Raw genomic sequence first — 24,466 nt, forward strand, 5'->3', positions numbered from 1 at the left:
GAGAGCAAGTTTCAGAGTTTCTTCTGACATCCATTTTAGTCTTTAGTTTCTTCCTGTCTTTTTTAGTGACCTTTTGCTTTCTTCCTATATGATGTTCTTGATGTCATCCCACATCTGGTCTTTGGTCATTAGTGTTTAATGCATTAAATCTGTTCTTAAGTTGCTCTCTAAATTCTGATTGAACTTATTCAGGGTCATATTTTGACTCTTGTGGACTTGTTTTAATTTTCTTCACCTGTAGCCTGAATTTGCATATGAGAAATTGGTACTTTGTTCCAATTTGCCCCTGGTCTTATTTTGATATGGAGCTTTTCTACCTTCTCTTTCCACAGTGTGGTCAATTTGATTTCTGTGTATTTAATCTGGTGAGGTCCGTATTTCTATCACTAAGGCCATGTTTTCCAGCTACTGATCTTTGTTTGAACCTTTGCATTTCAATAACCAGTAATAAGCAACACATCTTGATTGCATGTGAGATCAATTTCACTCAAGATGTTTGGTCAGTTTCACTGACTTTAATGGTTGATACATAAATTTGAATATAGTGGTAGTAGCTGGTCTTCCATGTAAGTGTATGGATGTTATCCTATAACAGAGTGTTATGTTTCAAGTTGGATCTTGAATGTTCTTTTTGATGATGGATTGCCATTCCCAGCATTAGTATACCATATGATTCAAAATGGCCAGTACCTATCCATTTCAGCTCTCTAATGCTTTTGATATTGATCTTTATGTGTTCATTTCATTTTGACAATTTCCAGTTTTTCTAGATTCATACTTCATACATTCCATGCTACGATTATTAATGGATATTTCTCTTTATTTTAAGTTGTGCCCCATCAGTAAATGAAGGTCCCGAAAGCTTTACTCCATTCCCATCCATCATCTTTGTCAAATCTACTTTGAGGAATCAGCTCTTCCCTAGTTGCATTGAGCAATATTCTGGTGCTGTTCTTAATGTTTTCATTTTCCGGCACTTTATCTGAGTGTGTTCCACTGCTGTTCATAAAAGTTTTCAGTGCCTAGACATTCAGAAGTAGTCTGCCTGTCCTTCTTAGTCTGTCTTAGTTGGGAAGCTCTGCTGAAACCACCATGGGTGACCCTGCTGGAATTTAAAATACCAGCGGTGTTGCTTCCAGCATCACAGGAACTTGCAAGCCACCACAATATGCTAAATTGACAGATGAATGATGGACCAACTTCCGTAGGGAGGTTTGTTGTTGTTATCAGGTGCCATCGAGTCGGAACCGACTCATAGCGACCCCATGCACAGCAGAACGAAACAATGTCCGATCCTGGGCCAACCTCACTACCAAACTTGAGTCCATCAATGCTGCCACCTGGCCAATCCATCTCGTTAGGGGTCTTCCTCTTTTTCTCTGACCCTCCATCTTACCAAGCATGATATTCTTCTCCAGCGACTGTTCCCTCCTGACAATATGTCCAAAGTATGAGAGACGAAGTTTAGCCATCTTGGCCTCTAAGGAGCACTCTGGCTGCACTTCTTCCAAAACAGATCTATTGGTTCTTTTGGCAGCCCATGGCACTTTTAGTGTTCTCCTCCAACACCACAATTCAAAGGCATCAGTTCTTCTACGATCTTCCTTATTCACTGTCCAGCTTTCACATCCATATGAGGTTATTCAAAATACCATGGCTTGGGTCAGGTGCAACCTAGTCCTCAAGCTGACGTCTTTGCTCTTCGACACTTTAAAAAGTTCCTGTGCAGCAGATTGGCCTAATGCAACATGTCATCTGATCTCTTGACTGTTGCTTCCGCGAGTGTTGATAGTTGATCCAAGAATGAAGTCCTTGACAACTTCAACCTTTTCTCCATTGATAAGAATGTTGTTTACTGGTCCAGTGGTGAGGATTTTTGTTTTCTTGACATTGAGATGTAATCCATGCTGAAGGCTGTGCTCTTTGATCTTCATCAGTAAATGTTTTAAGTCCTCTTCACTTTCAGCAAGCAAGGTTGTATCATCGGCATATCACAGGCTGTTAATGAGTCTTTCTCTAATCCTGATGCCACGTTTTTCTTTTTATAACCCAGCTTCTCGGATTATTTGTTCAGCATACAGTTTGAATAAGTATGGTGAAAGAGTACAACCTTGTCACACACCTATCCCAATTGTAAAACATTCAGTGTTCCCATGCTCTGTTCGAACAACTGCTTTTTGGTGCAGGTACAGATTCCTCAGAAGTACAATTAAGTGTTCTGGAATACTCATACTTCGCAATGTTGTCTATAGCTTGTCATGATCCACACAATCGAAAGCCTTTGCATAGTCAGTAAAGCGTAGGTAAACATCTTTCTGACATTCTCTGCTTTCAGCCAAGGTCCATCAGACATCAGCAATGATATCTCTTGTTTCATGGCCTGTTCTGAATCTGGCTTGAACCTCTGGAAGTTCTCTGTCAATGTATGATTGTAGCCGTTTCTGTATTACCTTTAGCAAAACTTACTTGCTTGTGATATCAAAGAGATTGTCTGATGATTTCCGCATTCCGTTGGGTCACCTCTCTTTGGAATGGGCACAAATATGGATCTCTTCCAATCAGTCAGCCAGATAGTTGTCTTCCAAATTTCTTGGCAGAGATGAGTGAGTGCCTCCTGTGCCACCTCACTTTCTTGAAAGATTTCAATTTTTATTCCATCAATTCCTGGTGCCTTGTTCTTTGCTAATTCCTTCAGTGCACTTTGGACTTCCTCCCTAAGTATCATTGGCTCTTGATCATAATGGTACCTCTTGAAATGGTTGAACATTAACCATTTCATTTTCGTATAATAACTCTGTGTATTCCTTCCATCTTCTCTTGATGCTTTCTGCATCATTCAATAATTTGCCCAGAGAATCTTTCAGTAACGAAAGTTGAGGCTTGAATTTTTTCTTCAGTTCCCCCAGCTTGAGAAATGCTGACCATGTTCTTCTTATTTAATTGTTATTTATTTTTGTATTATAGACCTTTTCTATCATGCACAGAAGTAGAGCGGACAGTAAATGAGCCCTCCAGTATTTACCTATCAAGAGTTAACAAAATATGGCCAGTCTTGTTGCATGCATCCTGACCTCCACTGGAGGTTTTAAAGAAATCACAAACAGTGTAGCATTTCATCCATAAATACTTCAATTTGTGTTTGAAGTACATACATAATGACTCTTTTTAAAATAAAATATAATACCATAATCACACCCAAGAAATTAATAATTTCTTAATATCATCAAATATTCGAAAATCATTTTTATCCATTTCCCTTATTACAAAAATGCAGATCATTACAACTAGCTGAGTCTATCTTGGATTTCTTGCTAGCGAGTTTAGGGAGCTTTGGATACACAGCATTTATTCTGTGTGATTCTACTGTCCTCCTAAGGGCTCTAGAATGAACCATTTCATTTCTTCTAGTCTATAGAAGGTAAGATAGAACACAGATGGGTAGGGGACATGACAAAGGCCTCATGGGAGTTGGGGCCCTTTTGGAAGGTCTTGTGGGAATTGGAGCCTGAGGGATGGAGAGAGCCTATTCCCAGGCCCACTCAGTCAATGTTGCCGACCTCACCCATTGGCAGACTGTGCACCCAGAGATAACCTGGATGCTGCTCCCCTTCTAGGACTCTCTTGAGAGTAATGGAAACCTTCTATGCCCTTATGTCCCGGCCTCCCATTATGTATGGAGGCCCATGAAACATGCCAGCAGAAGTGCAGGCATGGGGCTAACTTTTGACAACATGAGTGGGCTAGCCCCTATCTGTTCCTTTTGTTGTCCTATGCCCAGCTCAGGTTTTGGCACATGGGAAGGGCTCCCACCTAGTCAGAGTCTGGAGTTTAAGTAGTGATAACAACCAATATTTATTGCTTAATCCAATGACCAAGTTCTGTTCCAGTGATTCCCAGGTAGTAATTCATTGTGTTCTCACAACTACCCCATTGCTATTGTTAAATGCTGTTGAGTTGGTTCCAACTCATAGTGTCTGTGTGAAAAGATAAACCTGTTGCTGCCAAGATGATTCCGACTCACAGCAGTCCTGTCTGTTACAGAGTAGAACTGAGCCCCACAGGCTTTCTGGGCTGTGATCCTTATATGCGTCTATAAAGAAAAGACGCAGGCTTTTCTTCATGCCCCTTCCAGGGTTTGAACCACCAATCCTTCAATCTATAGTCAAGTGCAAACCATTTGTACCACCCAGGGACCAGCCCATTAAGTAGTCACTTATTATTCCCATGTTAAAAATCATGATACACACAGAAAGGCTAAGTAATTAAAGTGGTAGTAAAGGAGGTGAATTTAAATGTAAGCAGTCCAGTTTCAGAGACTGGGCTTTAGCTACTGTACACTATTGTCCCTAGAGCATACTTTACTGCAGGCATTGGGAATTGTGGCCTATAGGCCCAGTCCCAAGTGCTAAGAATGATTTTTACATGTGGTGCTGTAGGATAAGTACTAGGCCGCAGGATCGGTTTGAACCACCAGGTCAGCTGTTCAAACTCACCAGCCACTTCTTGGAAACTCTATATAGGGTCACTATGAGTTGGAACTGACTTGACGTCACTTAACAACTACAGCACGTATTTAAAATAGGTTTTAAAAGAACATGCAACAGAGACCACAAAGCTGAAAATATTTACTGTCTCTTTTCAGAAGTTTGCCAGCCCCTGCCCTAAACAAACAAATATAAACAAAAATAAAAAAAACAGTGCTGATTCGTCAGTTCTGCTTCATAGTGACCCAAGGGACAGACTGAGCCCTGTGGCATAGTGAGTTATATATTGGATTGCTAACTGCAAGTTCAGCAATTCAAATCCACCAGCCACTCCAAGGGAGACAGATGAGTTTTCTGCTCCCGTTAAGCTTTACAGCCTCGGAAACCCTATACATTGGAGCATGATCAACAGCACACAGCAGCAACATGGAACAGACTAGCTCCGCCCCATAGGTTCCCAGGGTCAGTCTATACAGAAGCAGACTGCCACATCGTTTCCTTGAGGAGCAGCTGGTAGGTTTGAACCACCAACCTTCCCGTTAGGAGTGTGGCACTTAGCCACTTTGCCATTCAGGTTTCTCCCCTACCAAGAGGAGACAGACAGGCCTTTGCACATACTTCCTTATTCAAGATGGCTTTGATGGGTGTGGAGAGCAGATCAAGTTCCAAAAGTGAAACTAGCAAGCAGTGGTCGAGACGTCACTTTTTCCAGGACGTAGGAGGTTAAGCCATCTTTGTTCTGTTTCCTTCTCCAGGCTGAGGACATGAATGTCAAGGTGGAGGGGGAGCCGTCAGTGCGGAAGCCGAAACAACGGCCTCGACCTGAGCCTCTGATCATCCCCACCAAGGCAGGCACTTTCATTGCCCCACCTGTCTACTCCAACATCACCCCATACCAGAGCCACCTGCGCTCTCCTGTCCGCCTGGCCGACCACCCCTCTGAGCGGAGCTTTGAGCTGCCTCCATACACACCACCCCCGATCCTCAGCCCCGTGCGGGAAGGCTCTGGACTCTACTTCAATGCCATCATGTCAACTAGCACCATCCCAGCCCCTCCTCCCATCACGCCAAAGAGTGCCCATCGTACCCTGCTCCGGTCTAGTGAGTTGACTCCCTTAATGGCCAAGAGGGTTGGGAACTTGAGAAAGAGGAGTGTGAGCAGGGAGGAGACAGACCCAGTGGATGGGGCTGCTAGGGTTGGGCTGGAATGCTGTGTTCTGGAGAAGGATGTCTACTCTCTCTTGTTGTTACGTGCCTTCCAGTTGGTTATGACTCATAGCGACGCTGTATAGGGTTTCCGAGGAGCAGCTGGAATTTGAGCCACTGACCTTGCAGTCCAGTGCATTGCATTATTCCACAGCGCCACACCAGGGCTCCTACTCTGTCTAGGAGGGAAAAAGGGTTGTGCTGGTTCAAGCACACAGGGTGGGTTAGGCCAACTGTTTGGGTTAAAAAACCAGGCCTCCTACTTACTATTATATCTCTTTTGCAAGTCATTTAAACCCTTCTGGACCTCAGGATTTTTGTTTTTGTTTTTCTCGTTATTATAATGAGGGTATTAGTATTTGCTTGAACCATAGGAAATTGCCAACCATCTTTGGATGTGCAAATACTCATCCCAGTTTACTATGTGCAACCTCATGCAATGAATTTTCGTGAGTATCTGATGCATTAATATGTGCACAGTAGAGTCCTGGTGTAGCACTGTGGGCTAATGCGTCAGATTGCAAAGTCGTTTGAACTGCAAAGTTGGTGGTTCAGTGAGCTTACCAGCTGCTCCTTGGAAATGCTATACAGGGTTCTTATGGTCAGAATCAACTTAATGGTACTTAACAACAACAACAATATGCTAATATACATAGTGAATTGTGGTGACTACCAACCTAGTGCAATCAATTGTGTTGACTATCAGGTGTATTAGCATACACAAATAATTTAGCCTAAATGTCTGGCGAGTCACATTTGCTCTTAATACTGTACGACAGATTCCATCGAGTCTCTTGAACAGTCATTTTGGCCCAGGACAGCCATTTTGGAAAGGTTAGGCTGGCCTGGGTGGTGTGCTGTTGAGAAATGTTGCCTACTCCACAGAGGGATCCATTTCCTCTGAAAAAAATGAGATAATCCCATCTTTTAGGATGGTAGACAGGATTAAGTGGGAGTAACGACAAACACTATCAGAAGGTAAGTGAGCCAGATTAACCTGTGACCCTGATCTCACCTATGGCATAGTTCTTTGGTGCCCCCTGGTGTCTGTGGATGAAAATGATTTGCCCAGGGCAAGTGGGCCTGGGCTCTCCCGGCCTTCTCACTTCCACTCAAAGCTACCCTGGCTGCCTGGGTCGTGCAGGAAGAAGTCATTGTAGAGTCTAGACTGGCAGCAAAGAAGAGGCCAGTCTGCCCACAAGTATTTACAAACACTTGTAAAAATGTAAAGCTTTGCACTAACCCTGTGAGGGCCCTGAAAATGTATGGGAGACCATGATCTGTCCTAATGAGAGTGCAGGGTCATTAGGAACCCATGTGGAAATTTGTCAGACAGGATCTGGGCAGTGTGTGATTGGCAGTCAGTGAGTGAGGCCAATATGTAGCCAAAGTCAGCAGAGGCCTTTTGCCTTATGGGTGGTGGTGAAGGGATTCCGGAGGAGGTGGGGCTAGAGCTGGGTTTGAACTCTGGTGGGCGTGGGCGGAGGCGGGAGGACATGAGAGGCAGAGGAAATGCAAGGGCATGGAAGTTGGCCTACTGGGAGAGGGAGGAGCTATGAGGTAAGCAGGAATGAGAGCTCTGGTCAGGGGGTGGTGGGAGACAGAAAAGGAAGGGAGACCTGGGGGTGCAGGTTTGGGGCCTTGAATGCTGCACTGGTGGTTTTGGGTTTTATCACACGTTGCAGTGGGAAATTTAGCTGCGGTTGTTTTTTTGTTTTGTTTTTAATGCATGTGGAGCAAGGGAGTGTCTTGATCCTGTGGAGCATTAAAGAAATTAGTTCGGGAGAAGCTTAGGCAGAAAGGAAGTGAGGAGGTGGTTATGCAGCAGTGGTCCCTTGCACTGCCCAAAGTTTGCACCTCTTTCTGGAGTAGCCATGGTTTACGGTGGAGTCAGTCCTATGGTATGGAAGCTGCTGTGACCAGGGCCATGGGATTAATAATATTACTGTTATCGGTAATAGTAGTAACAATAACAGCTAGTATTTATTAAGTACCAGGTTTGGTACAATATTATTCTGTTCTCACAACCGACCCTAGGGGGTAGATACTAATAGTCCCTTTTTGCTGATAAGAAAACTGAGCCACCCAAATACTGAGTCTGGTGCTACCTCATGGAACCGAGCAGGCATAGGCTGCAGGGCAGGACGCCAGTGCCTGCTGTCTAACATGGTGGCCCTCTGTGAGTCACCATGCAACTCTCCCGCACATGCTTCCACAGCTTAGGGTGGGATACTTTGCTGAAAGACAAGGGTGCCACTTACTGACTTGCTTTTTGTCCCATAGACAGTGCTGAAGTCACCCCCCCAGTCCTCTCTGTGATGGGGGAAGCCACTCCAGTCAGCATAGAACCGTAAGTGCAGTCCTCCTGGCCATGGTGTGAGGGTGGCCCAGGGGGGTCCAGTGCATGCATGCAGGCCATGAGAGCAAGAGGAGGGCTCTGTGGGTCCCCAGAGGGCTGAGCTGGGCTTCTCCAATCTACCGTGGGTAAGAGACTTTCCCTGTCTGTGACTCAAACTGTTTCTCCCCTTTCCAGCCTCTGACCCCAGGTAGCACATGACAGATTGTCTTCCCAGGAGCCAAATTCCCTTATCTTACTGCTTCTATTGGATAACCCTGGATCCTTTCCCTTCCCTGCGGGACAGAGGCATGCCTCCCCTCCCCACAAGGTGAAGACTCACTTCCTGTCCTCTGCACCCCTGCAGGCGGATCAACGTGGGCTCCCGTTTCCAAGCGGAAATCCCCTCGCTGAGGGACCGCTCCCTGGCAGCTGCAGACCCTCACAAAGCTGACTTGGTGTGGCAGCCATGGGAAAACCTAGAGAGTAGCTGGGAGAAGCAGAGGCAAGGTGAGGAGGGGCACCAGGGCACACAAGCTAAAGGCAGCTGTTTGTCCGAAGGCCCAGCCCAGTGCTGAGTGATTTCCTTTTCTTTTGCCCAATGGCTGCTGTGAATCCAGTGGAAGACCTGCTAACAGCTGCCTGTTCGAGCATTTTCCCTGGAGCTGGCACCAACCAGGAACTGGCCCTGCACTGTCTGCACGAGTCCAGGGGGGACATCCTGGTGAGATGGTGCCTCCAGAAGAGGGAGGGACCCTCAGGGTAGCTGGCAGGCGACCTGCTGGCATGCTAGTTTTAAGCAGGGCTGGAGGGTCTGACCCAGGGGAAGATTATAGGAGCTCCACCCGATCAGGGTCCTTACTCTCAGACAGCGGGGGCCTTCTGTCTGATATTCCCTCTTCATCATACTCAGACCCTGCTCTGGAGCAGGCCCGCCTTCATTACCTCCTCATCCAGTCAGACCTCTTGTCAAAAGTAGTCCCCATCCAACTCACAGACCCTCAGAATTTTGCCTATGGCCTAGAAGCTCAGCCCACCGGGGCTCTGACCTTGTTCTCAACTTCTGCAGGAAACGCTAAATAAGCTGTTACTGAAGAAACCCCTGAGGCCCCACAACCACCCACTGGCCACTTATCACTACACAGGTGGGCCTGGCCGGGGGTGGGCTTGGGGTGCAGGGTCTCCAGATCCTGGTGGGGCTGAGGAAATGGGAATGGTGGATCAACAGAGAGTGAGGACCTCACACTAAAGCCAGGAGAGGATGAAGGAAGTGGGCAGATGGGGAGACCCAAGAAGGGAGTCCCATCCAAATTAGCATGAGGTACCTGGAACAGAGATGGCCGCTGGAGCACCATGGTCCCTTCTGGGCACCGTCCTTTCAGAGGGACATTGACTAAGTTGTAGAACCCTAACAGCCGCTGGACATTTCATCTGTGCCAGACAAAGGCTTCACATGGATTATCTCATTTAGTCCTCGCCATAGTTGGTGAGGTATTCTCTATTATTAGATCTCATTTCATAAGCCAGGAGCGTGCGGCTCAGAGGCAAAGTGACATGGTTGGTAAGTGGCAAAAGCAGGACATGGGGCCAACTCTAGATGCTTGAAGAGGCTATGGAAGGATGACCTAGTGATCTGTATGATGGTCAGCATTGCCCCCAGAAGCCTGGCCACCTCTCATCCCGGCTGCCTTCTTGCCTCTCAGGCTCTGACCAGTGGAAGATGGCTGAAAGGAAGCTGTTCAACAAGGGCATTGCCATTTACAAGAAGGATTTCTTCTTGGTGCAGAAGCTGGTGAGCTGGGGCTCTGTCTCAGGGCCAAGTGAGGGGACTTTGGGGCCCTGCCATTACTTACCAAGCCCTCTTTTTAAAAAAGCAGGCTTTCCTCCGCATTGGTTCTAAGTTTCGCCTCCCACCAGAGGGAGATGTGACCTTTCTCTACAGTCTCAGATCAGAGGAAGAGTCAGAAGGATGCCCAAGTGGGCCACAGATCCTGTGGTATCTAATTTAAAATAGGCAGGGAAGGCCAGGAGGGAAGGTGATGGGGCCAAGGTGAGCCATTCCCCCAAGGGCCTGGAGCACGGCAGAGGCAACAATTAGCATGTGGGCAGCGAGGTCAGCCTAGGCTGAGTGAGACGAGTTCCAGCAAGTGTCTGTGTAATTGACTGGGGAACCTTTGCCCACTTCCTGTTGGACCCACCACCCATAGCTTCCTTCCATGTCTCAGTCTGATTACGTAGAGCAGGCCCAAGTCTAGTTCTCCTGAGTTTCTCACCTCTCCCCATACTCTAGGACAACTGAATACTTGTCCAATCCAAGGGAATTGCATCTTTCCAGCCCTCTCCCTATGTTATGTGGCACTGAGGGAAAAGGGCTTTCAAGAATGCACGCTCTCCTCCTGGGATTGTAGATTGTGTCAGAAAGGACCCTAGGGGTTGGGCAAAGTGCTGATAAATTCTCCAACAAGGGCCCTGTTAAAAGTATTTGCTATGTTTCAGTACCATTCCGTTTCCTGTTTGGGCCGTATGCCTGTGACATTCACAGAGGCGCCCCTATGCTGTCACGAAAAATTCAGACAATTAGTCAGTCATCAGATGATGACAGAGAACAGGATCTAATTAATCTGTGGCTTGGTGGTTCCTGTAAGATGAAACATGTTTCTTTTCTCCTCAGACACAGACCCTTGGAGAACATCTCCTGCCACCCCACTCATTGTTTACATGTGAAAACACTGAAAAGAGAAAGGTTGAGTGACTTACCTAGGGTCACACAACCAGTTAGTGGTAGATTTATGAGCAGGACCTGGGTCTCCTGCCTTCCTCTTCAGATTTTCCAAGGATTTCTTTTTAGTTTTCTTCCCATTCCTTCCTTAGAAGGAAGACAATCACTTGTCAATCACTGTTCTTTGAAAAGAATGAAATCATTTGCCTGGGCTGATGAAGGGATCTGTTTTGCCAGCTTGGGATTGGCTTTGAATGTGGATGGTGTTCAAACTTTTTTGCCTTTAATGTTTTTTATTTTGAAAAATGTCAGATATACAGAAAAACTGGACATCGATTTAACCCTTAATTTACCAAATGCTAATAATTGTCACTTTGCTTTCTCTCTTTCTCTAACTTCCTGTCTGTTTACCTACCTACATACCTACACATATACACATACACACCTATTCTTCTTTGGCTAATTATTGAAGGTAACTTACAGACATTATGACACGAGACCCTGAAGACTTCAGTATATATCATCTAAGAACAAAGCTCTCCTCCTACCAACCACGGTACCATTATCCCAGCCAAGACATTTCAACTGACAACAATACTATTATCTAACATACATTCCAAATTCACGTTTTCTCAATGATTTCATTGTTATACTTTACAGCTTTTTTGGAACCCTGGTGACTCAATGGTTAAACACTTGATTACTAACCAAAAGATCGAACCTACCAGCTGCTCTGTGGGAGAAAGATGGGCAGTGGTGGGTCATTGTCTTGTTGTAGAGCAGAAATTGGAGAAATGTTTATATTTCCTGAGACACACTGTGTTTATTCTGAGGTTAGGTCTGAGGCTAAGGGGCACAGGAAAGAATGGATTCTCTTGAAATAGGTGAGCCAAGCCGGGGGCTCTGATCACAATTTTTACTTCAAACTAGATCCAGACCAAGACGGTAGCGCAGTGCGTGGAGTTCTACTACACCTACAAGAAGCAGGTGAAAATCGGTCGCAATGGGACTCTAACCTTCGGGGATGTGGATACAAGCGACGAGAAGGCAGCCCAGGAAGATGTTGAAGTGGATATTAAGGTGACTCCCTTCCTAGTCTCTGCTGGGTATGGGGCCATGGCTGAAGGAACCTAGTCTGTGGAGGGCAGAAGAAGGAAGGCAGTGTCCCTGACAGCCCCAAGGAGATGATGACTCCCAGCACTGGACCTCTGGGTTCCCATCCACATACTGCCTTGTAGATGTGGAACGCTGGTGGATTTCCCCGGTATTTGCATTTGTATCACCTTACTGTCGCCTCCTAACAGACCTCTCACACTGTTTCTGAGCTCAGCCATTGCCTGCAGAAGTCCCGTCACATCTGCATCCTATCACGTATCCCCATTTACTGTATCTCTTTTATCCACATACCATTTGCAATATTATTTAATATTTCTCTTTACATCAACTCAGTTTTTACTCAAATACAAGGGAGGCTTTATTTCACTATTATAATTAGATAAACCAGTGTTACTTGCCATAACTGGTACTGGTAAAATATACATCTATGTGAAAACCAAACAGTGTTATTAAATTCGGGCTGGATACTATTACCTGCCAAGTCTGTAATACTGAAGCCTGATCTTTGTTAAAGAAAAAGATGATCAAGCCTAGAGAAATATAAAAGACATTAAGACCAACCAGAGATTTTATCCTTGATATAATCAGGAGGACCGAAAGAGAATTGAAAAAAAAAACCACGTTATTTAATTCTGTGTCCACGTATCACCCCAACATCATCTTGGGGTTACATGTTTGACATGTTGCTTGCAGACAGAGTATAGTTTAGGTTCCGTTTTGTGGATGAGAGGGGATTGAGGTACAGAAAGTGTTGCAAAGATAGCTTGAAATTAGAGCTCAAGCTTTTCCCTTGGCTTCACCAGAGTACCCTGTCCAAGGACATCTCTCTCTTTTTTTAACTTTCTGTTGTGAATTGGGTGAAGGTTTACAGACAAGATCATTAGCTCTACATTCAGCAAACTATACACCTTGTTTCAACTCAGTGATTGCAATCCCGTCACTCAAACAACAGTTATCCGGCTTCCTCCCTGTGGCTCCCCATTTACAGCTTATATTTCACAAATGAACAAGGCAAAACTATTTGATGTACACATACCAAAACAAAACCAAAAGAAATGTTTTCATTTCAATATCCAAAGGGCACATTCTTCCAGCCAGCCTCCTGCTGGTAGGTACACAACCACTGTCTGTGCTGGTGCCGCTTTCCTAGGTAGGGGTCTCCTGCTCCACTCGTGCTCTTCCGTCTTGATGGTCCTGGGATCGTCTGTTCCTGAAATGAAAGATTGACTGCTTGCCCTTTTTAGTTACACATCTTCTACAATCACAGTTGTGACCATCACAATCCTGCTAACAATTACTCACAACTGGGTCATAAAATCCTATCTCCATCGTCCTCCATCCCCTTTCCCTAGATCCATTTGGGAAGGAGGGAAACTATTCAGTGAGGATTCTGCTTTACCCCCCTCATTCTGCAAGTGAGAACACTCATGAAAGCTTATGTGCTAGCCACTTCCTTTAGAGCTACCCATTTTTGATCAGTGGTGGTTATGTGCCGTGGAGTCGGTTCAGACTCCCCAGGGTTTCCGTGGCTGTAAATCATTATGGGAGTAGAAAGCCTCATCTTTCTCCCGTGGAACAGCTGGTAGTTTCGAACTGCTGACCTTCACAGCCTGATTCGTAACCACTACATTACCAGATTCTTGTCCCTATGAACACAGTACACTGAGGAAACAAGGTTGTTCCTTGATATGAAGAATCCTTTTCAGGTTGGACTGTTCAGTCACTGCTTTCACAGGCAAGTCTAGTTTGTCAGATTGTAGCAATTTGCACTTGTTCTCAGTATCAAACATCTTTGTCTTCCTCGGGTGGAGTTCTGGTCAACTAGCCATCCAAGTTAGGTCAGGGGCATGTCTCTTGAGGAGAGTGGCCTCTTTATGGAAGCTAGCATGCTCCCTCTGCCCCTGACTCCACCTCAAGTGGACTCACCTCAGTCTTGTTCTGAGGGCTCCCAGGGCTCAAGCCTCCATCTTCTGTCCCAGGTAGCCTAATCTTGGACAGCTGTGGCATTGCTCAGGAGGCTGGACTGGACCAGACCAGGCGAGCAGGGCTAGCAAGCACCTGGCCATCGGATCTACGCTGGTGCAGTTAGACAGTGTGCCTGAGCTCCAGACTCACCGCCCTCGTTCTTGTCTCTCCCATAGACTTCCCAGAAGTTCCCAAGGGGGCTTCCTTCCAGAAGAGAGTCCCCAGGTGAAGAGAGGCTGGAGCCCAAGAGGGAGGTGAAGGAGACCAGGAAGGAGGGGGAGGAATTGGTGCCAGAGATCCATGAAAGGGGAGAGCAGGAAGAGGGGCGAGAGCGGAGCCGGCGGGCAGCAGCTGTCAAAGCCACACAGACACTACAGGCCAATGAGTCGGTAAGTGTGACCCTCTCCCCTGCCCAGGAAGTCCAGGGCCAGGAGCACTGCTGGAGCTGGGCCAGGGGTGTGAGAGGAAGACAGAGCAGGCCTTGCTAACCAGCAGCAGATGCACTGCCTACTTTCTAGTAACTCACTGAATCTGCTTAACAACCCTATGTGGTAGCTGCTATTATTATTCATATTTCACAGATGAAAACATTGAGGCCTAAGGCCTAAGACAGCTAGCTGGCAGTCTGACTATAGGATCTATTAGTTTTTACATTATATATTTTTTTGTATCTGAATTCAGAGAAAAGAAGCTTTGTAAAAGCCCACTAGTGCTTTTCATGACGTCATTATAACCCAGACAGGGGTGGTGGTGGTTAAGTGCCGTCAAGTTGGTTCTGACCCATAGCGACCCTGTATAGGGCTTCCAGTTCAGACGGCTTTGCAGTCTGGTGCATTAACCTATAGCACCACACCAGGACTCCCAGACAGGGGTGGGGCTCCCTTAAAGTGCTTCGTTCTAGATGAGAGTGTCCGAAGCGGAACAGAAGGAATAGCAAACATGGTGCCTCACACGTGTTCTCTACAGAGAGTGCCTTTATTTCATTATTTCCTCACAATCACCCCAGTTCCTCTGACCCCTAGTGCAGCTTGCTACCTACCACATCACAGGCCAGGAAGCAAGCTCTACTGTCCAGAACTCCTGCTTGTCAGGGTAGATCTATTATTAGTCTTTCATTCTTAGTTCGTGTAGTACACGTATGCATACAGAAAGCAGCCACCCGTAAACTGTCAACACATACTGTGTGTTCCTTTCTGAGCCGTGGCTGGGTTCCTGCACCAAGACCCTGGCCCTGTGGACACTCCCCTATGAGAGTGAGACCTCTGGGGCGTCCCCAACCCGGGACCCATGATCTGCACACTGTGCCCTATGCAGCAGCTTCTCCTCTGTTCTGCACCTGTGGGCCCTGCTCTCTCCTGCATTTTCCATGCTGTGTTGTCATAAGCTTCGCTGCCTGCTCTCTGAGAGCAAGGGCCTCCTCCTGCCTGTCACCTCTGTATTCCATCTGGCACATCACACAAATCTGAGTTTCACTTGTGAAGTGAAGGCATGAATGGATAAATGACTGGCAACATGACCACATGCTCCCGACTCATTGAGAGATCCTATAGCATCTAGGACCATCACACTAAATGGCTGTGCTGAGGCGGCAGAGCTGGCTGGGGGTGGAATGGATTGTCAAGAATGCAGTGCGTTCCGTCTCACTGAAGGCTTGATTCCCGTAGCTGCTAGATGACGATTTAGCAGGAGTGTGTGTCTTTTAAGGTCCCCTCTCCCCTGAGATTTCAGAAGTCTGGATTCTCTCTTGACCAGATCACTCAATTAACTGTCCTTATTTTGATTCTCTCCAGGCCAATGACATACTCATTCTCCGGAGCCATGAGTCCAATGCCCCTGGATCTGCTGGTGGCCAGGCCTCAGACAAGCCTCGAGAGGGGCCAGGGAAGTCACGAAGAGCACTACCGTTTTCTGAGAAGAAGAAAAAAACCGAGACATTTAATAAGACCCAGAATCAAGAAAACACTTTCCCTTGTAAAAAATGTGGCAGGTAAGATGACAGACTCTTCTCCACTGGCTGCCTAGCAGGTTGACAGGCAGGTAGAGGCAGGGCAGAAGTCGTGTTTGTGAGAAGTAAGAGGTTTCATCTTGTTTTGCAATTGGCTTAGTGGGTTTCTAGGGCAGTGACATCATTTGGCAGCTTTTAGAAGGCAGGGATGATGACACTGAATCAGGAATCCATTCCCTAGACTGTGTCTGGTGAGGGTGGGCTGTTGACACAGAACAAGTCAGGAAGGGCCTGTGGGAGCTGCCATCTATCTCACACACACTATAATCTGGGGGTTCCCGGGAGGTGAGGGGCCCACACCTCTTACTTGACTCTCTCCTGCCTGGCTACAGGGTGTTTTACAAGGTGAAGAGCCGCAGCGCCCACATGAAGAGCCATGCAGAGCAGGAGAAGAAAGCAGCAGCTCTGAGACAGAAGGAGAAAGAGGCGGCACTGGCCGCCGCCGCTGCCGCCGCAGCAACTGCTGCAACTGCCGCCACTGCCACTGTCCCCACTGAAGCCTCCCCCCACCAGCCGGCCCTGCGAGAGGAGAGTGGTGCTGGCGAGAAGGGCTGAGACCAGGAAGGTTCAGCCAGGAGAGTGAGGGGCTGGCCCCCTCTCTCTGGCTCCCTTGCCTACCCCTGCACCAGCCTGCAGAAAGACCGGGAGACACCTTGGAACCTCAAGAGGGTGTGAGATGAGAATCACATGGACTTTCCTCTGAAAAACCAATCAGACAGTCAAATAAATGGCTCTTTTGTCTATAAAGGCCCCAGGAGCAGTGTTAACAGGCATCAGGGTCCAGTTCTGTCTGCATTCAGTCTGTCTGAAAGTTGTCCTCATGCTTTCGTGAAAGTCCCAGCTGCCCCTCCAGAGGGTGCCGGCTGCTGCCACCTCTGCCTCCCTCACTCTGACCTCTGCTGCTTCTTCCCTTCTTCTTGGCCTCCTCCTCCTCTTCCTCCTTCCATCTGGAGTCCAGGAAATGACCATGGAAAACCCAGCACAGGCTCACCCTAGTGCAGTGGTCATCCTCCTCCCCAGAGGACCTGGGAGGCTGCTAAACCCTGTAAAAGGACTCTGAGAGGGATGGAACCTGTGGCTGTCTTCCCTGCACAGCAACACCCAAGCCAGGGGCCCTGGCCTCAGAGAGGCCACCTCCCCCTCACAGGAGAGGCCTCCTGGAGAGAGCCAAGGACAGGTCCCTATCCCTTTTCTGCTTACCAGCAGCCCTGCCAGGGGGAAGGAGCCAGTGCCCCATCCCAGCTCTCTGCCTGCTGGAGGTAGGGGAGCTACAGAGACTGGAAGAAGCAGGCCTGAGTGTAGGGCTAGGCTTGAGGGAGCTTTTAACAACCTAGCTCTTTCTGCTTCCCACCTCTTTTCCAAATACCTCTGGCCCTTGATTAGCTGCTGCTGCTGCTAAGGCGGTGGTTTAGCCTTGAGCAGGTCCTGGAAAGGCCTGGAGGGGAGGATCCCCAGCAGCCCAGCTTATGCCTGGGTACAGATTTCCCTCTGTCTCTGCTCAGTGGAATGCTTCCTGGCCCCACCCAGTGCTGATGCCCACAGCCTAACCCCCAACCCCACACGCTGGAGATTTCTGGATCCTTCCCTGGAAGGAGTGGGTCTTTGGACTAAATTGGAAAGGAGCTTTCATTCCTTGACTCATGTCATTTGGGAGCTATTTATTTATTCTTAGTATTTAATTTTTTAAACATCCTCTCAGGGACCAGGGGCCTTCTGCTTCTCAGAGGCCCAAGTGCATTTATCCCCAGACAAGGCACCTTCTTGGCAACCCTATTCCCCAAGGCGCGAAGGTCCCCCACCTCTTTGCTCTGCAGGCTCTCGCCCATAGGAATGTTAGTAGCACTGAGAGGGTGGAAGAGTGGAGGTTGTTACCAAAAGGCTCACAAAGACTAGCCAGGAGCAGAGCAGATCAAAGGCAGTGTTTGTTTACTGCCTCTTCTCTGACTGTACTTTCAAATCACCTGAGGGAATGGGCAGGAGGCCAGAATTCTAGTTTTGTTAATAATCAGGTCTGGAGTCTTAACTGCATGAAGGTGAATTTAGCAAGGAGTAGCTAAAGTTGAAAGAGTTGGAAGGTTCTGGAGGCCCCTTCACTTGCTAGTCCCATAGAAGGGCTGAGTTATTTTTTTAATCTTCTTACTCAACTTCAGTTGTATAAAAGTAGTTCTAACAAGTCAACAAGTTAGGAAAGAGCCAAAAAGTTTTCTTGCCTGCCCTCCTGAGATAGCCTTAAGGCATAATCATGTTCTGTAACTAGGAATGGGAGGGAGTTTTGTTTTTCAACTATGCACCATCAGCGTTTGTTTATGCATTGATGTGGTTCTGTAGGACCCCAACTATGGGAGTAACAAAATTACTCTTCAGACTCCTGGACAATTACCCTGAGCTTCAACTCCTAAGTGGTTGAAGACTTCATAAATTTCAACAAACTCAGTGTCCCAAAATTGCAGAAATCTGGTATACCTTCTAGAAGCAGGATGGTAGCAAATTTAGGTCTCTTTTAGATCACTTGTGTAATATGAGTGCCTTCACAGCTTTGCCCCAAAGTGCTACTTATGTTTCCCAAGAGGTATGTCGTGTTCCCCCTCCTCCCCCCACTTAAACCATATTTCATTTCAGGCCCCTGTGTGGACGTGCGGTAACAGAGACTTCTTCAGTCATGTGCGACCTTTCTATTCAGTGATAGCTTCTTGTACTTGGAAATCTTTGTAAATGAGAAAGTGATTCTTCTAAATTGACGGAGACCAGACCAGGCGAATGTAGGTGGGGAAAATCAAGAGGGAGGGTACCTGTCTATATTAATCCTCCAGCAACCTACCCACCAGACACGTTTCACTATCTTATGCTTCAGAATGGATTTATATCTAGAATGCAATGTGAAAATTCAAATGTTTAGAGGGCAGATGCAATTGTGGCAAGTGACCTACAACTAAAGTAGGTACTGCCATAGGAGCCGGCATAGGTAAATCCTTAATGGTGCTTTCTCCCGATGAACACATTAGGCTCATCGCTTTCTTCTTTATTCAGAGCTCTTTGCTTTTGGAAGTTAAATAACACAGATGTCTTTTGCTTTATGTCCTCCTCACACTTAACCACTTCCATCTCCCAGTCTCCATCTGCACTCAGCTAAGGGCATGAAACTAACCTAGTAGTGCCTGTTTTCCAGACCATTTCTGAGAGATGGTCTCCCACCCGAGGAGATAGTGCTGTCTGCACGGTTCTCCAAGCCTTCAGCTGCCTCCCTCACAGCTAAAGTACACACCCGCCCCTTCTGCGTCCCCACCTTCCACTGTGCTCAGTGAGGTCCTCTCCTGGTACAGAGGTCGTGTGCTGCTTATGTCGAAAGGGATTGCCTATATTTAACTGCCTCAGTGACCTAAACTCTCTTTCATGTGCCAGATGTTAAGATGAAGGAGGACTATAATACATCCTCAAGCCTCAGCTGTTTAAATGTGTTCACTGGGGCTTACTCTTCTGGGTTGGTATTTATTACCAGACTGGCAAGCCAAACTCTGTAGGTTTACAGGAAGTATATGTATTTTTATAAAACAATTCTATGTCCTCCTTACATTTTGCTGTGTTAATATTTGCCTCTAACTAACAATTTGCAGCTGTTTCACCCTTTCCTTGTTTGTCTCGAAGTTGAAGACCTTGTTGGAGGGGACAGAGCACAGGAACAGCCTTGACAGTCTGTAATTATTGTACAAATATTTTAATAGCATATAAATAAGTATATTTCCTTTTATTTTGAGAAAAACCATCAGACACTGCCTTTTGTGTTTGCTGCCTGTGGCACCATTTTTTAAAAAGACTGTTACATATTAAAATAGTGTACATATATATAAATATTACCTCTTTTGCTGTACAGTTGTGATAGACCAGACTGAAGATTTTATTTTTTGTGTGCTTTTTATAAAAAAAAAAATTAATACACTAAAGAAAATCTTGCTGATGTGATTGTAATGTACCTATGTAACTTATTTACTTTTGAATGTCCCTCTGTATCTTTAAACCTTTTATTAAATAAGGTTTAAAAATTTCAGAATTGAATGCTGTGTTCTTTTGGAGGAGATTTCCACCGTCTGGTATTGACGTGCGTAAATAGGCCCTGTTTTGCTTACAAAGGATTATTACAGTGAACGTTTTTGAAACACAAGTATTGTTTTGTCTGCCTACTGTGCCCATGACAAGGCAACGAAGAGAGCTTCAAAAAAGTTTGTAGAAAACTGGAGTTGAAAATAATGGTATTTTTCCACAAAAATCTGAAGCTCCCTGGTACGTCTTTTATATCTTGGATATGAAAAAGTTAAAGCTCAGTGCCTCACAAAAACATACATGGCACACTTCCAATTACGGTAGGGTGGCACAGGGAAACTTAGGTGCCTGGAGCAGTTTCTCATGCAGCAGCATTGAGTAACCGGAGTAGATGAGTCGGCCATGACAAACATTTTCAACAAAATCGTAAATCCACACCAGCATTAGATTATTTTTTTAAACACGTGCTTAGCTCTGTTTTCTCACTGTAAAGAAACGCATATATATGAAAAATAAGGAAATAAACCATCGGAAAGATCACTGCTGGCAACCTAGCTCAGGCCCCTAGGCAAACCACCTGACCCTGCCCACCACAGAAGCGCGCGGATTTCGCGTCGTCCGGGACACCGTTGCCATGGCTACGCCCGAGAAAGAGGGAGGAACAAGCCGGAAGCCGCCGGCTGGGTCTGGCCCCGCCCTTCACTGCGGCAGTAACGCCTCGACTCGCTGCAGGGTGGACGCCTCGGCTGCCTAGCTGCGCCAGAGCTCGTGCAGCCCGTGCACGCCGCCGGGGCCGGTCCTTGTCTCCAGCTTCGCCTGTCCGTATTGCATCCCTTCTCTCCGTCCTCGATCTTCTGTCGTCGGCCTTTGGGTGTCCTCGTCGCCCAGAGGGGGGTCCTCGTGCCTTCGAAGAAGCTGCCCGTGGACTGATTCCGCCGCCACCGTCTCTACAACTTTGGGACAGTCTCTTTCTTCACGAGCATTAAAATCTTCGTCTGCAAACCAGCCACTCTTCGCCAGCCTCGGACCGCTGACTCTCGTTCGCTTTCCGGAGCTGCAGCTATCGTCCGTCGGTCGACCTAGGCTGCAGGCGCAGGCGGCCACGCCCCACGACTGCACTCCGGCGGCCCGGCGACTCCGGCGACTCCGGCTTTCGCGGCGACCCGCCCTCGCTCTACGTTTTCTGTGCTGCAACGCGACTCCCTGTCCCGTAGGCGACGGACCTCAGGCCGCGGAATCCCACCGGAGCCGCAAGATGGCGGCGGCTGCGTGACTGAACATCCACGAGGCTTCGCTCCGAGGACGCGCAGACGGACTGAGGGGAGTGCTTTGGAGTCAGGGAGGAAGGGTGAGAGCGGGATTCTGGTGTTACTTGTTCGTTGTGGTTGCGTGAAGCTTGCCTCCCTCGGGCTTTTGGGGCGAGGGAGTCTCTGGTATTGTTCGGAGTTGCAGGGCAGAGTGAGCCACTGCCGAATCCGTACTTGTGGAATTGGCGCCAGTTGATAGGTGGGGAAATGGCGATGACCCTGTTGGAAGACTGGTGCCGGGGGATGGATGTGAATTCCCAGAGAGCCCTGCTGGTTTGGGGGATCCCAGTAAATTGTGACGAGGCTGAAATCGAAGAGACCCTGCGGGCCGCCATGCCCCAGGTGCCCTATCGCGTGCTCGGGAGAATGTTCTGGAGGGAAGAGAATGCGAAAGCTGCCTTGTTAGAGCTCACAGGCGCTGTCGATTACGCCGCCATCCCCAGGGAGATGCCGGGCAAGGGAGGGGTCTGGAAAGTGGTCTTTAAGCCTCCGACTTCCGATGCTGAGTTTTTAGAACGGTTGCACCTCTTCCTAGCGAGAGAGGGGTGGACCGTGCAGGACGTGGCACGAGTCCTTGGGTTTCAGAACCCCGCGCCGGCCCCAGGGCCCGAAATGCCAGCGGAGATGCTAAACTATATTTTAGATAATGTTATTCAGCCTCTTGTCGAGTCCATATGGTACAAGAAGCTGACTCTGTTCTCGGGCCGGGACATTCCGGGGCCGGGGGAGGAGACCTTTGATCACTGGCTGGAGCACACTAACGAGGTCATGGAGGAGTGGCAGGTGTCCGACCTCGAAAAGAGGCGGCGGCTGGTGGAGAGTCTTAGAGGCCCCGCCGCGGATGTCATTCGCATCCTCAAGACCAACAACCCGGCCATCACCTCTGCCGAGTGCCTGAAGGCGCTGGAGCAGGTGTTCGGGAGCGTGGAGAGCTCCAGGGATGCTCAGGTCAGGTTTCTGAACACCTACCAGAACCCGGGCGAAAAGTTGTCCGCTTACGTCATCCGCCTGGAGCCTCTGCTGCAGAAGGTGGTGGAGAAGGGGGCCATAGATAAAGATAACGTGAACCAGGCGCGCCTGGAGCAGGTCATCGCGGGCGCCAACCACAGCGGGGCCATCCGGAGGCAGCTGTGGCTGACCGGGGCTGCCGAGGGGCCGGCCCCGAACCTCTTCCAGTTGCTCGTGCAGATCCGCGAGGAGGAGGCCAAGGAGGAGGAGGAGGAGGCCGAGGCCGCCCTCCTGCAGTTGGGTCTGGAGGGGCACTTCTGAGCCTCCGGAGACGGCGGGCGACGCTTAGTGCAGAGCTAGATCCCAGCTGCTTTCGTTGTCTCTGTGCCGTCGTCTAGGTTTATCCTCCATTAGACTTAGTCATGTTCTGTTTTTTTGGGGGGGAGGGGAGGGACGGGGGGAGTTAGACCTACTTAATCGTGTAACATTTGTTAAAATCGTGCAAGTGAGCCCCAGGGAGTTGCTGCAATGCAATAGCGCCCCGCTAGGCAAAAATGCCGGGTAAAGGTTTGGACACACGTGCTCAGTGTGCGCTGTCATCGTGCCATCAGTTGTGCAAAATAAGTGAATCTGTGACACTTCCCATTGAGGTCATTCAAGTGAGAAATTGCATGTTCCGACATTTAGCGCTGGGCCTGGTTCAGGGGACAGTCGCAGTAAAAATGTGAATATTGTTAACGTTAACTAATAGCGTGGGTAGTTTTCGTGTTCACTGCAAATTGTTCCTGATTTCTGTTAACGGAAAGAAATGTGAATTTCTTAGATCTTGTTAGTTAGTCAACTTTAAAATGCAAAATTTCCTGTTTTTCATCTTTAACGTGAAAAGTATTCTGAGACTACAACATACAGAATATTAGGAAAGTACTGTAATAGAGATGTGTAAACCAGTTTTTCACTGTACAAGATACAGATAGAAATCACATGGGAGGTTGATGTGAACCTGTTACAGTAATCCATTTTCCCATTTCAAATTTTGCTATCTGAATAGTAGTCTCCTGGTTAATGCTAATTCTGAGTGTTCTAAATTTGAAATTATCAGATAGATATATACTAATAAATAAAAGTGTTTTAAAAATTCTGTTGTCTCTAGTTGGTTTTTTCTTATAGACATTTTCCATGTAATTAAACTTTGTACCCTTTTTTAAGGACTTTTTTCCTATATAATTTTAAAAAACTCATATTTTTAAGCTTTATATACATTATTGATTAAATTATAATTTAATACTTTCTTTTTTTTACATTTTCTCCAAGCCAAGTAAGTATTAGAAGGTGAAATAGACATGTATGTGTAAGTAATCACTTCAAAAATTTAGGAAATTCTGAAATGGGGTGTAGGGATGTGATCTGGCAGTGTTTTATCCATCTCAGTCTCTCTAGCTAAATATTTTTGAACAGAAAACTGACTTCTTATACCTATAAAATGATTGTTTAGATTTTATAGCAGCCGTTTTATATCAAAAGTTTAAAAAGGAAAACTGGCTTAATTTTTTTTTTTATGGCTTAATTTTTAAAGCATGTTTATTTGGCTGCAGAGATTTAATGACTAAAGATGTCCAAGTTTTGAGATTTGTAGTAATACAAAGTAATCCTATGGTAATACTAGAGTTTTTCCCTAATAGCAAGGTTTTTAAATTATAGCAGATTCATATAAAAACTACAAAGTACAAATGTTTTATATAAAAGCCAGTTTATGTTCTTCCAGATTTTTCTGTGTACTGAACCATGTCCTCACTTCCTGCATGTGGATGTAAGGCTTTGTCACACCCCTCCCTCAACAAACATACATTCCCTACCACCAACAGTTGTACATACCCACCCACTCTGCCACCATTCCAGTTCTCACGGCTCCCCCTCAGCACTCATACACACTCTCCTCCCACCTTCTACTGCACCCAAAGTACCAGCTGCTGTCACAGTGCTCCACCATAACGAGCTCACTTCAATCCTCACATGGCCACCACATAGAGGCCCACGCCTGCTCCCCCATACATGCACAATCTTAAAAACAAATATGAGTTCATTTTTTACCCCCGCTTGTGTTAAAGGGTATCTGTCCATGTCTACACAGGGCTATGCCTTCTTTATATAGCTGTTGATTGCATCCAGGAGGGAGGGTCAGCACCCAGAATTCCTTTATTACAGGCAGAGCTGTGCTACCAACTTCTCAACTTACAGGCAAAGACTTGCCCTTGAGTAAGTAAACTTGCCTGTTTGAAATGATTGAACCAACCCTGCTTGAAAGATTCTTCATCACATTCACCTTCACTGGGTGCACATGCAGCTCTT

The 24,466-nt window shown here is 47.0% G+C and overlaps 2 protein-coding genes across 2 annotated transcripts in view; both read left to right on the forward strand.

Annotated features, from left to right (window-relative positions):
* ELMSAN1 (ELM2 and Myb/SANT-like domain containing 1) overlaps positions 1-15,816 on the forward strand; it is a 27,527-nt gene extending 11,711 nt beyond the window's left edge. Inside the window, exons 3-11 of the mRNA XM_006865541.1 lie at positions 5,240-5,585; positions 7,974-8,040; positions 8,393-8,535; positions 8,646-8,749; positions 9,095-9,170; positions 9,729-9,817; positions 11,675-11,824; positions 14,002-14,214; positions 15,616-15,816. Of these exons, the coding sequence (XP_006865603.1) occupies positions 5,240-5,585; positions 7,974-8,040; positions 8,393-8,535; positions 8,646-8,749; positions 9,095-9,170; positions 9,729-9,817; positions 11,675-11,824; positions 14,002-14,214; positions 15,616-15,816 (1,389 nt within the window). The remainder of the gene's footprint in view (positions 1-5,239; positions 5,586-7,973; positions 8,041-8,392; positions 8,536-8,645; positions 8,750-9,094; positions 9,171-9,728; positions 9,818-11,674; positions 11,825-14,001; positions 14,215-15,615) is intronic.
* A 5,563-nt stretch (positions 15,817-21,379) lies between these two features.
* On the forward strand, positions 21,380-22,441 carry PNMA1 (paraneoplastic Ma antigen 1). The gene has a single exon (XM_006865542.1). The coding sequence runs from the start codon at positions 21,380-21,382 to the stop codon at positions 22,439-22,441; it is 1,062 nt and encodes a 353-aa protein (XP_006865604.1).
* The last annotated feature ends 2,025 nt before the right edge of the window (positions 22,442-24,466 follow it).

The sequence above is a fragment of the Chrysochloris asiatica genome, unplaced genomic scaffold (genome assembly GCF_000296735.1).
Source record: "Chrysochloris asiatica unplaced genomic scaffold, ChrAsi1.0 scaffold00079, whole genome shotgun sequence".
Classification (NCBI taxonomy): domain Eukaryota; kingdom Metazoa; phylum Chordata; class Mammalia; order Afrosoricida; family Chrysochloridae; genus Chrysochloris; species Chrysochloris asiatica.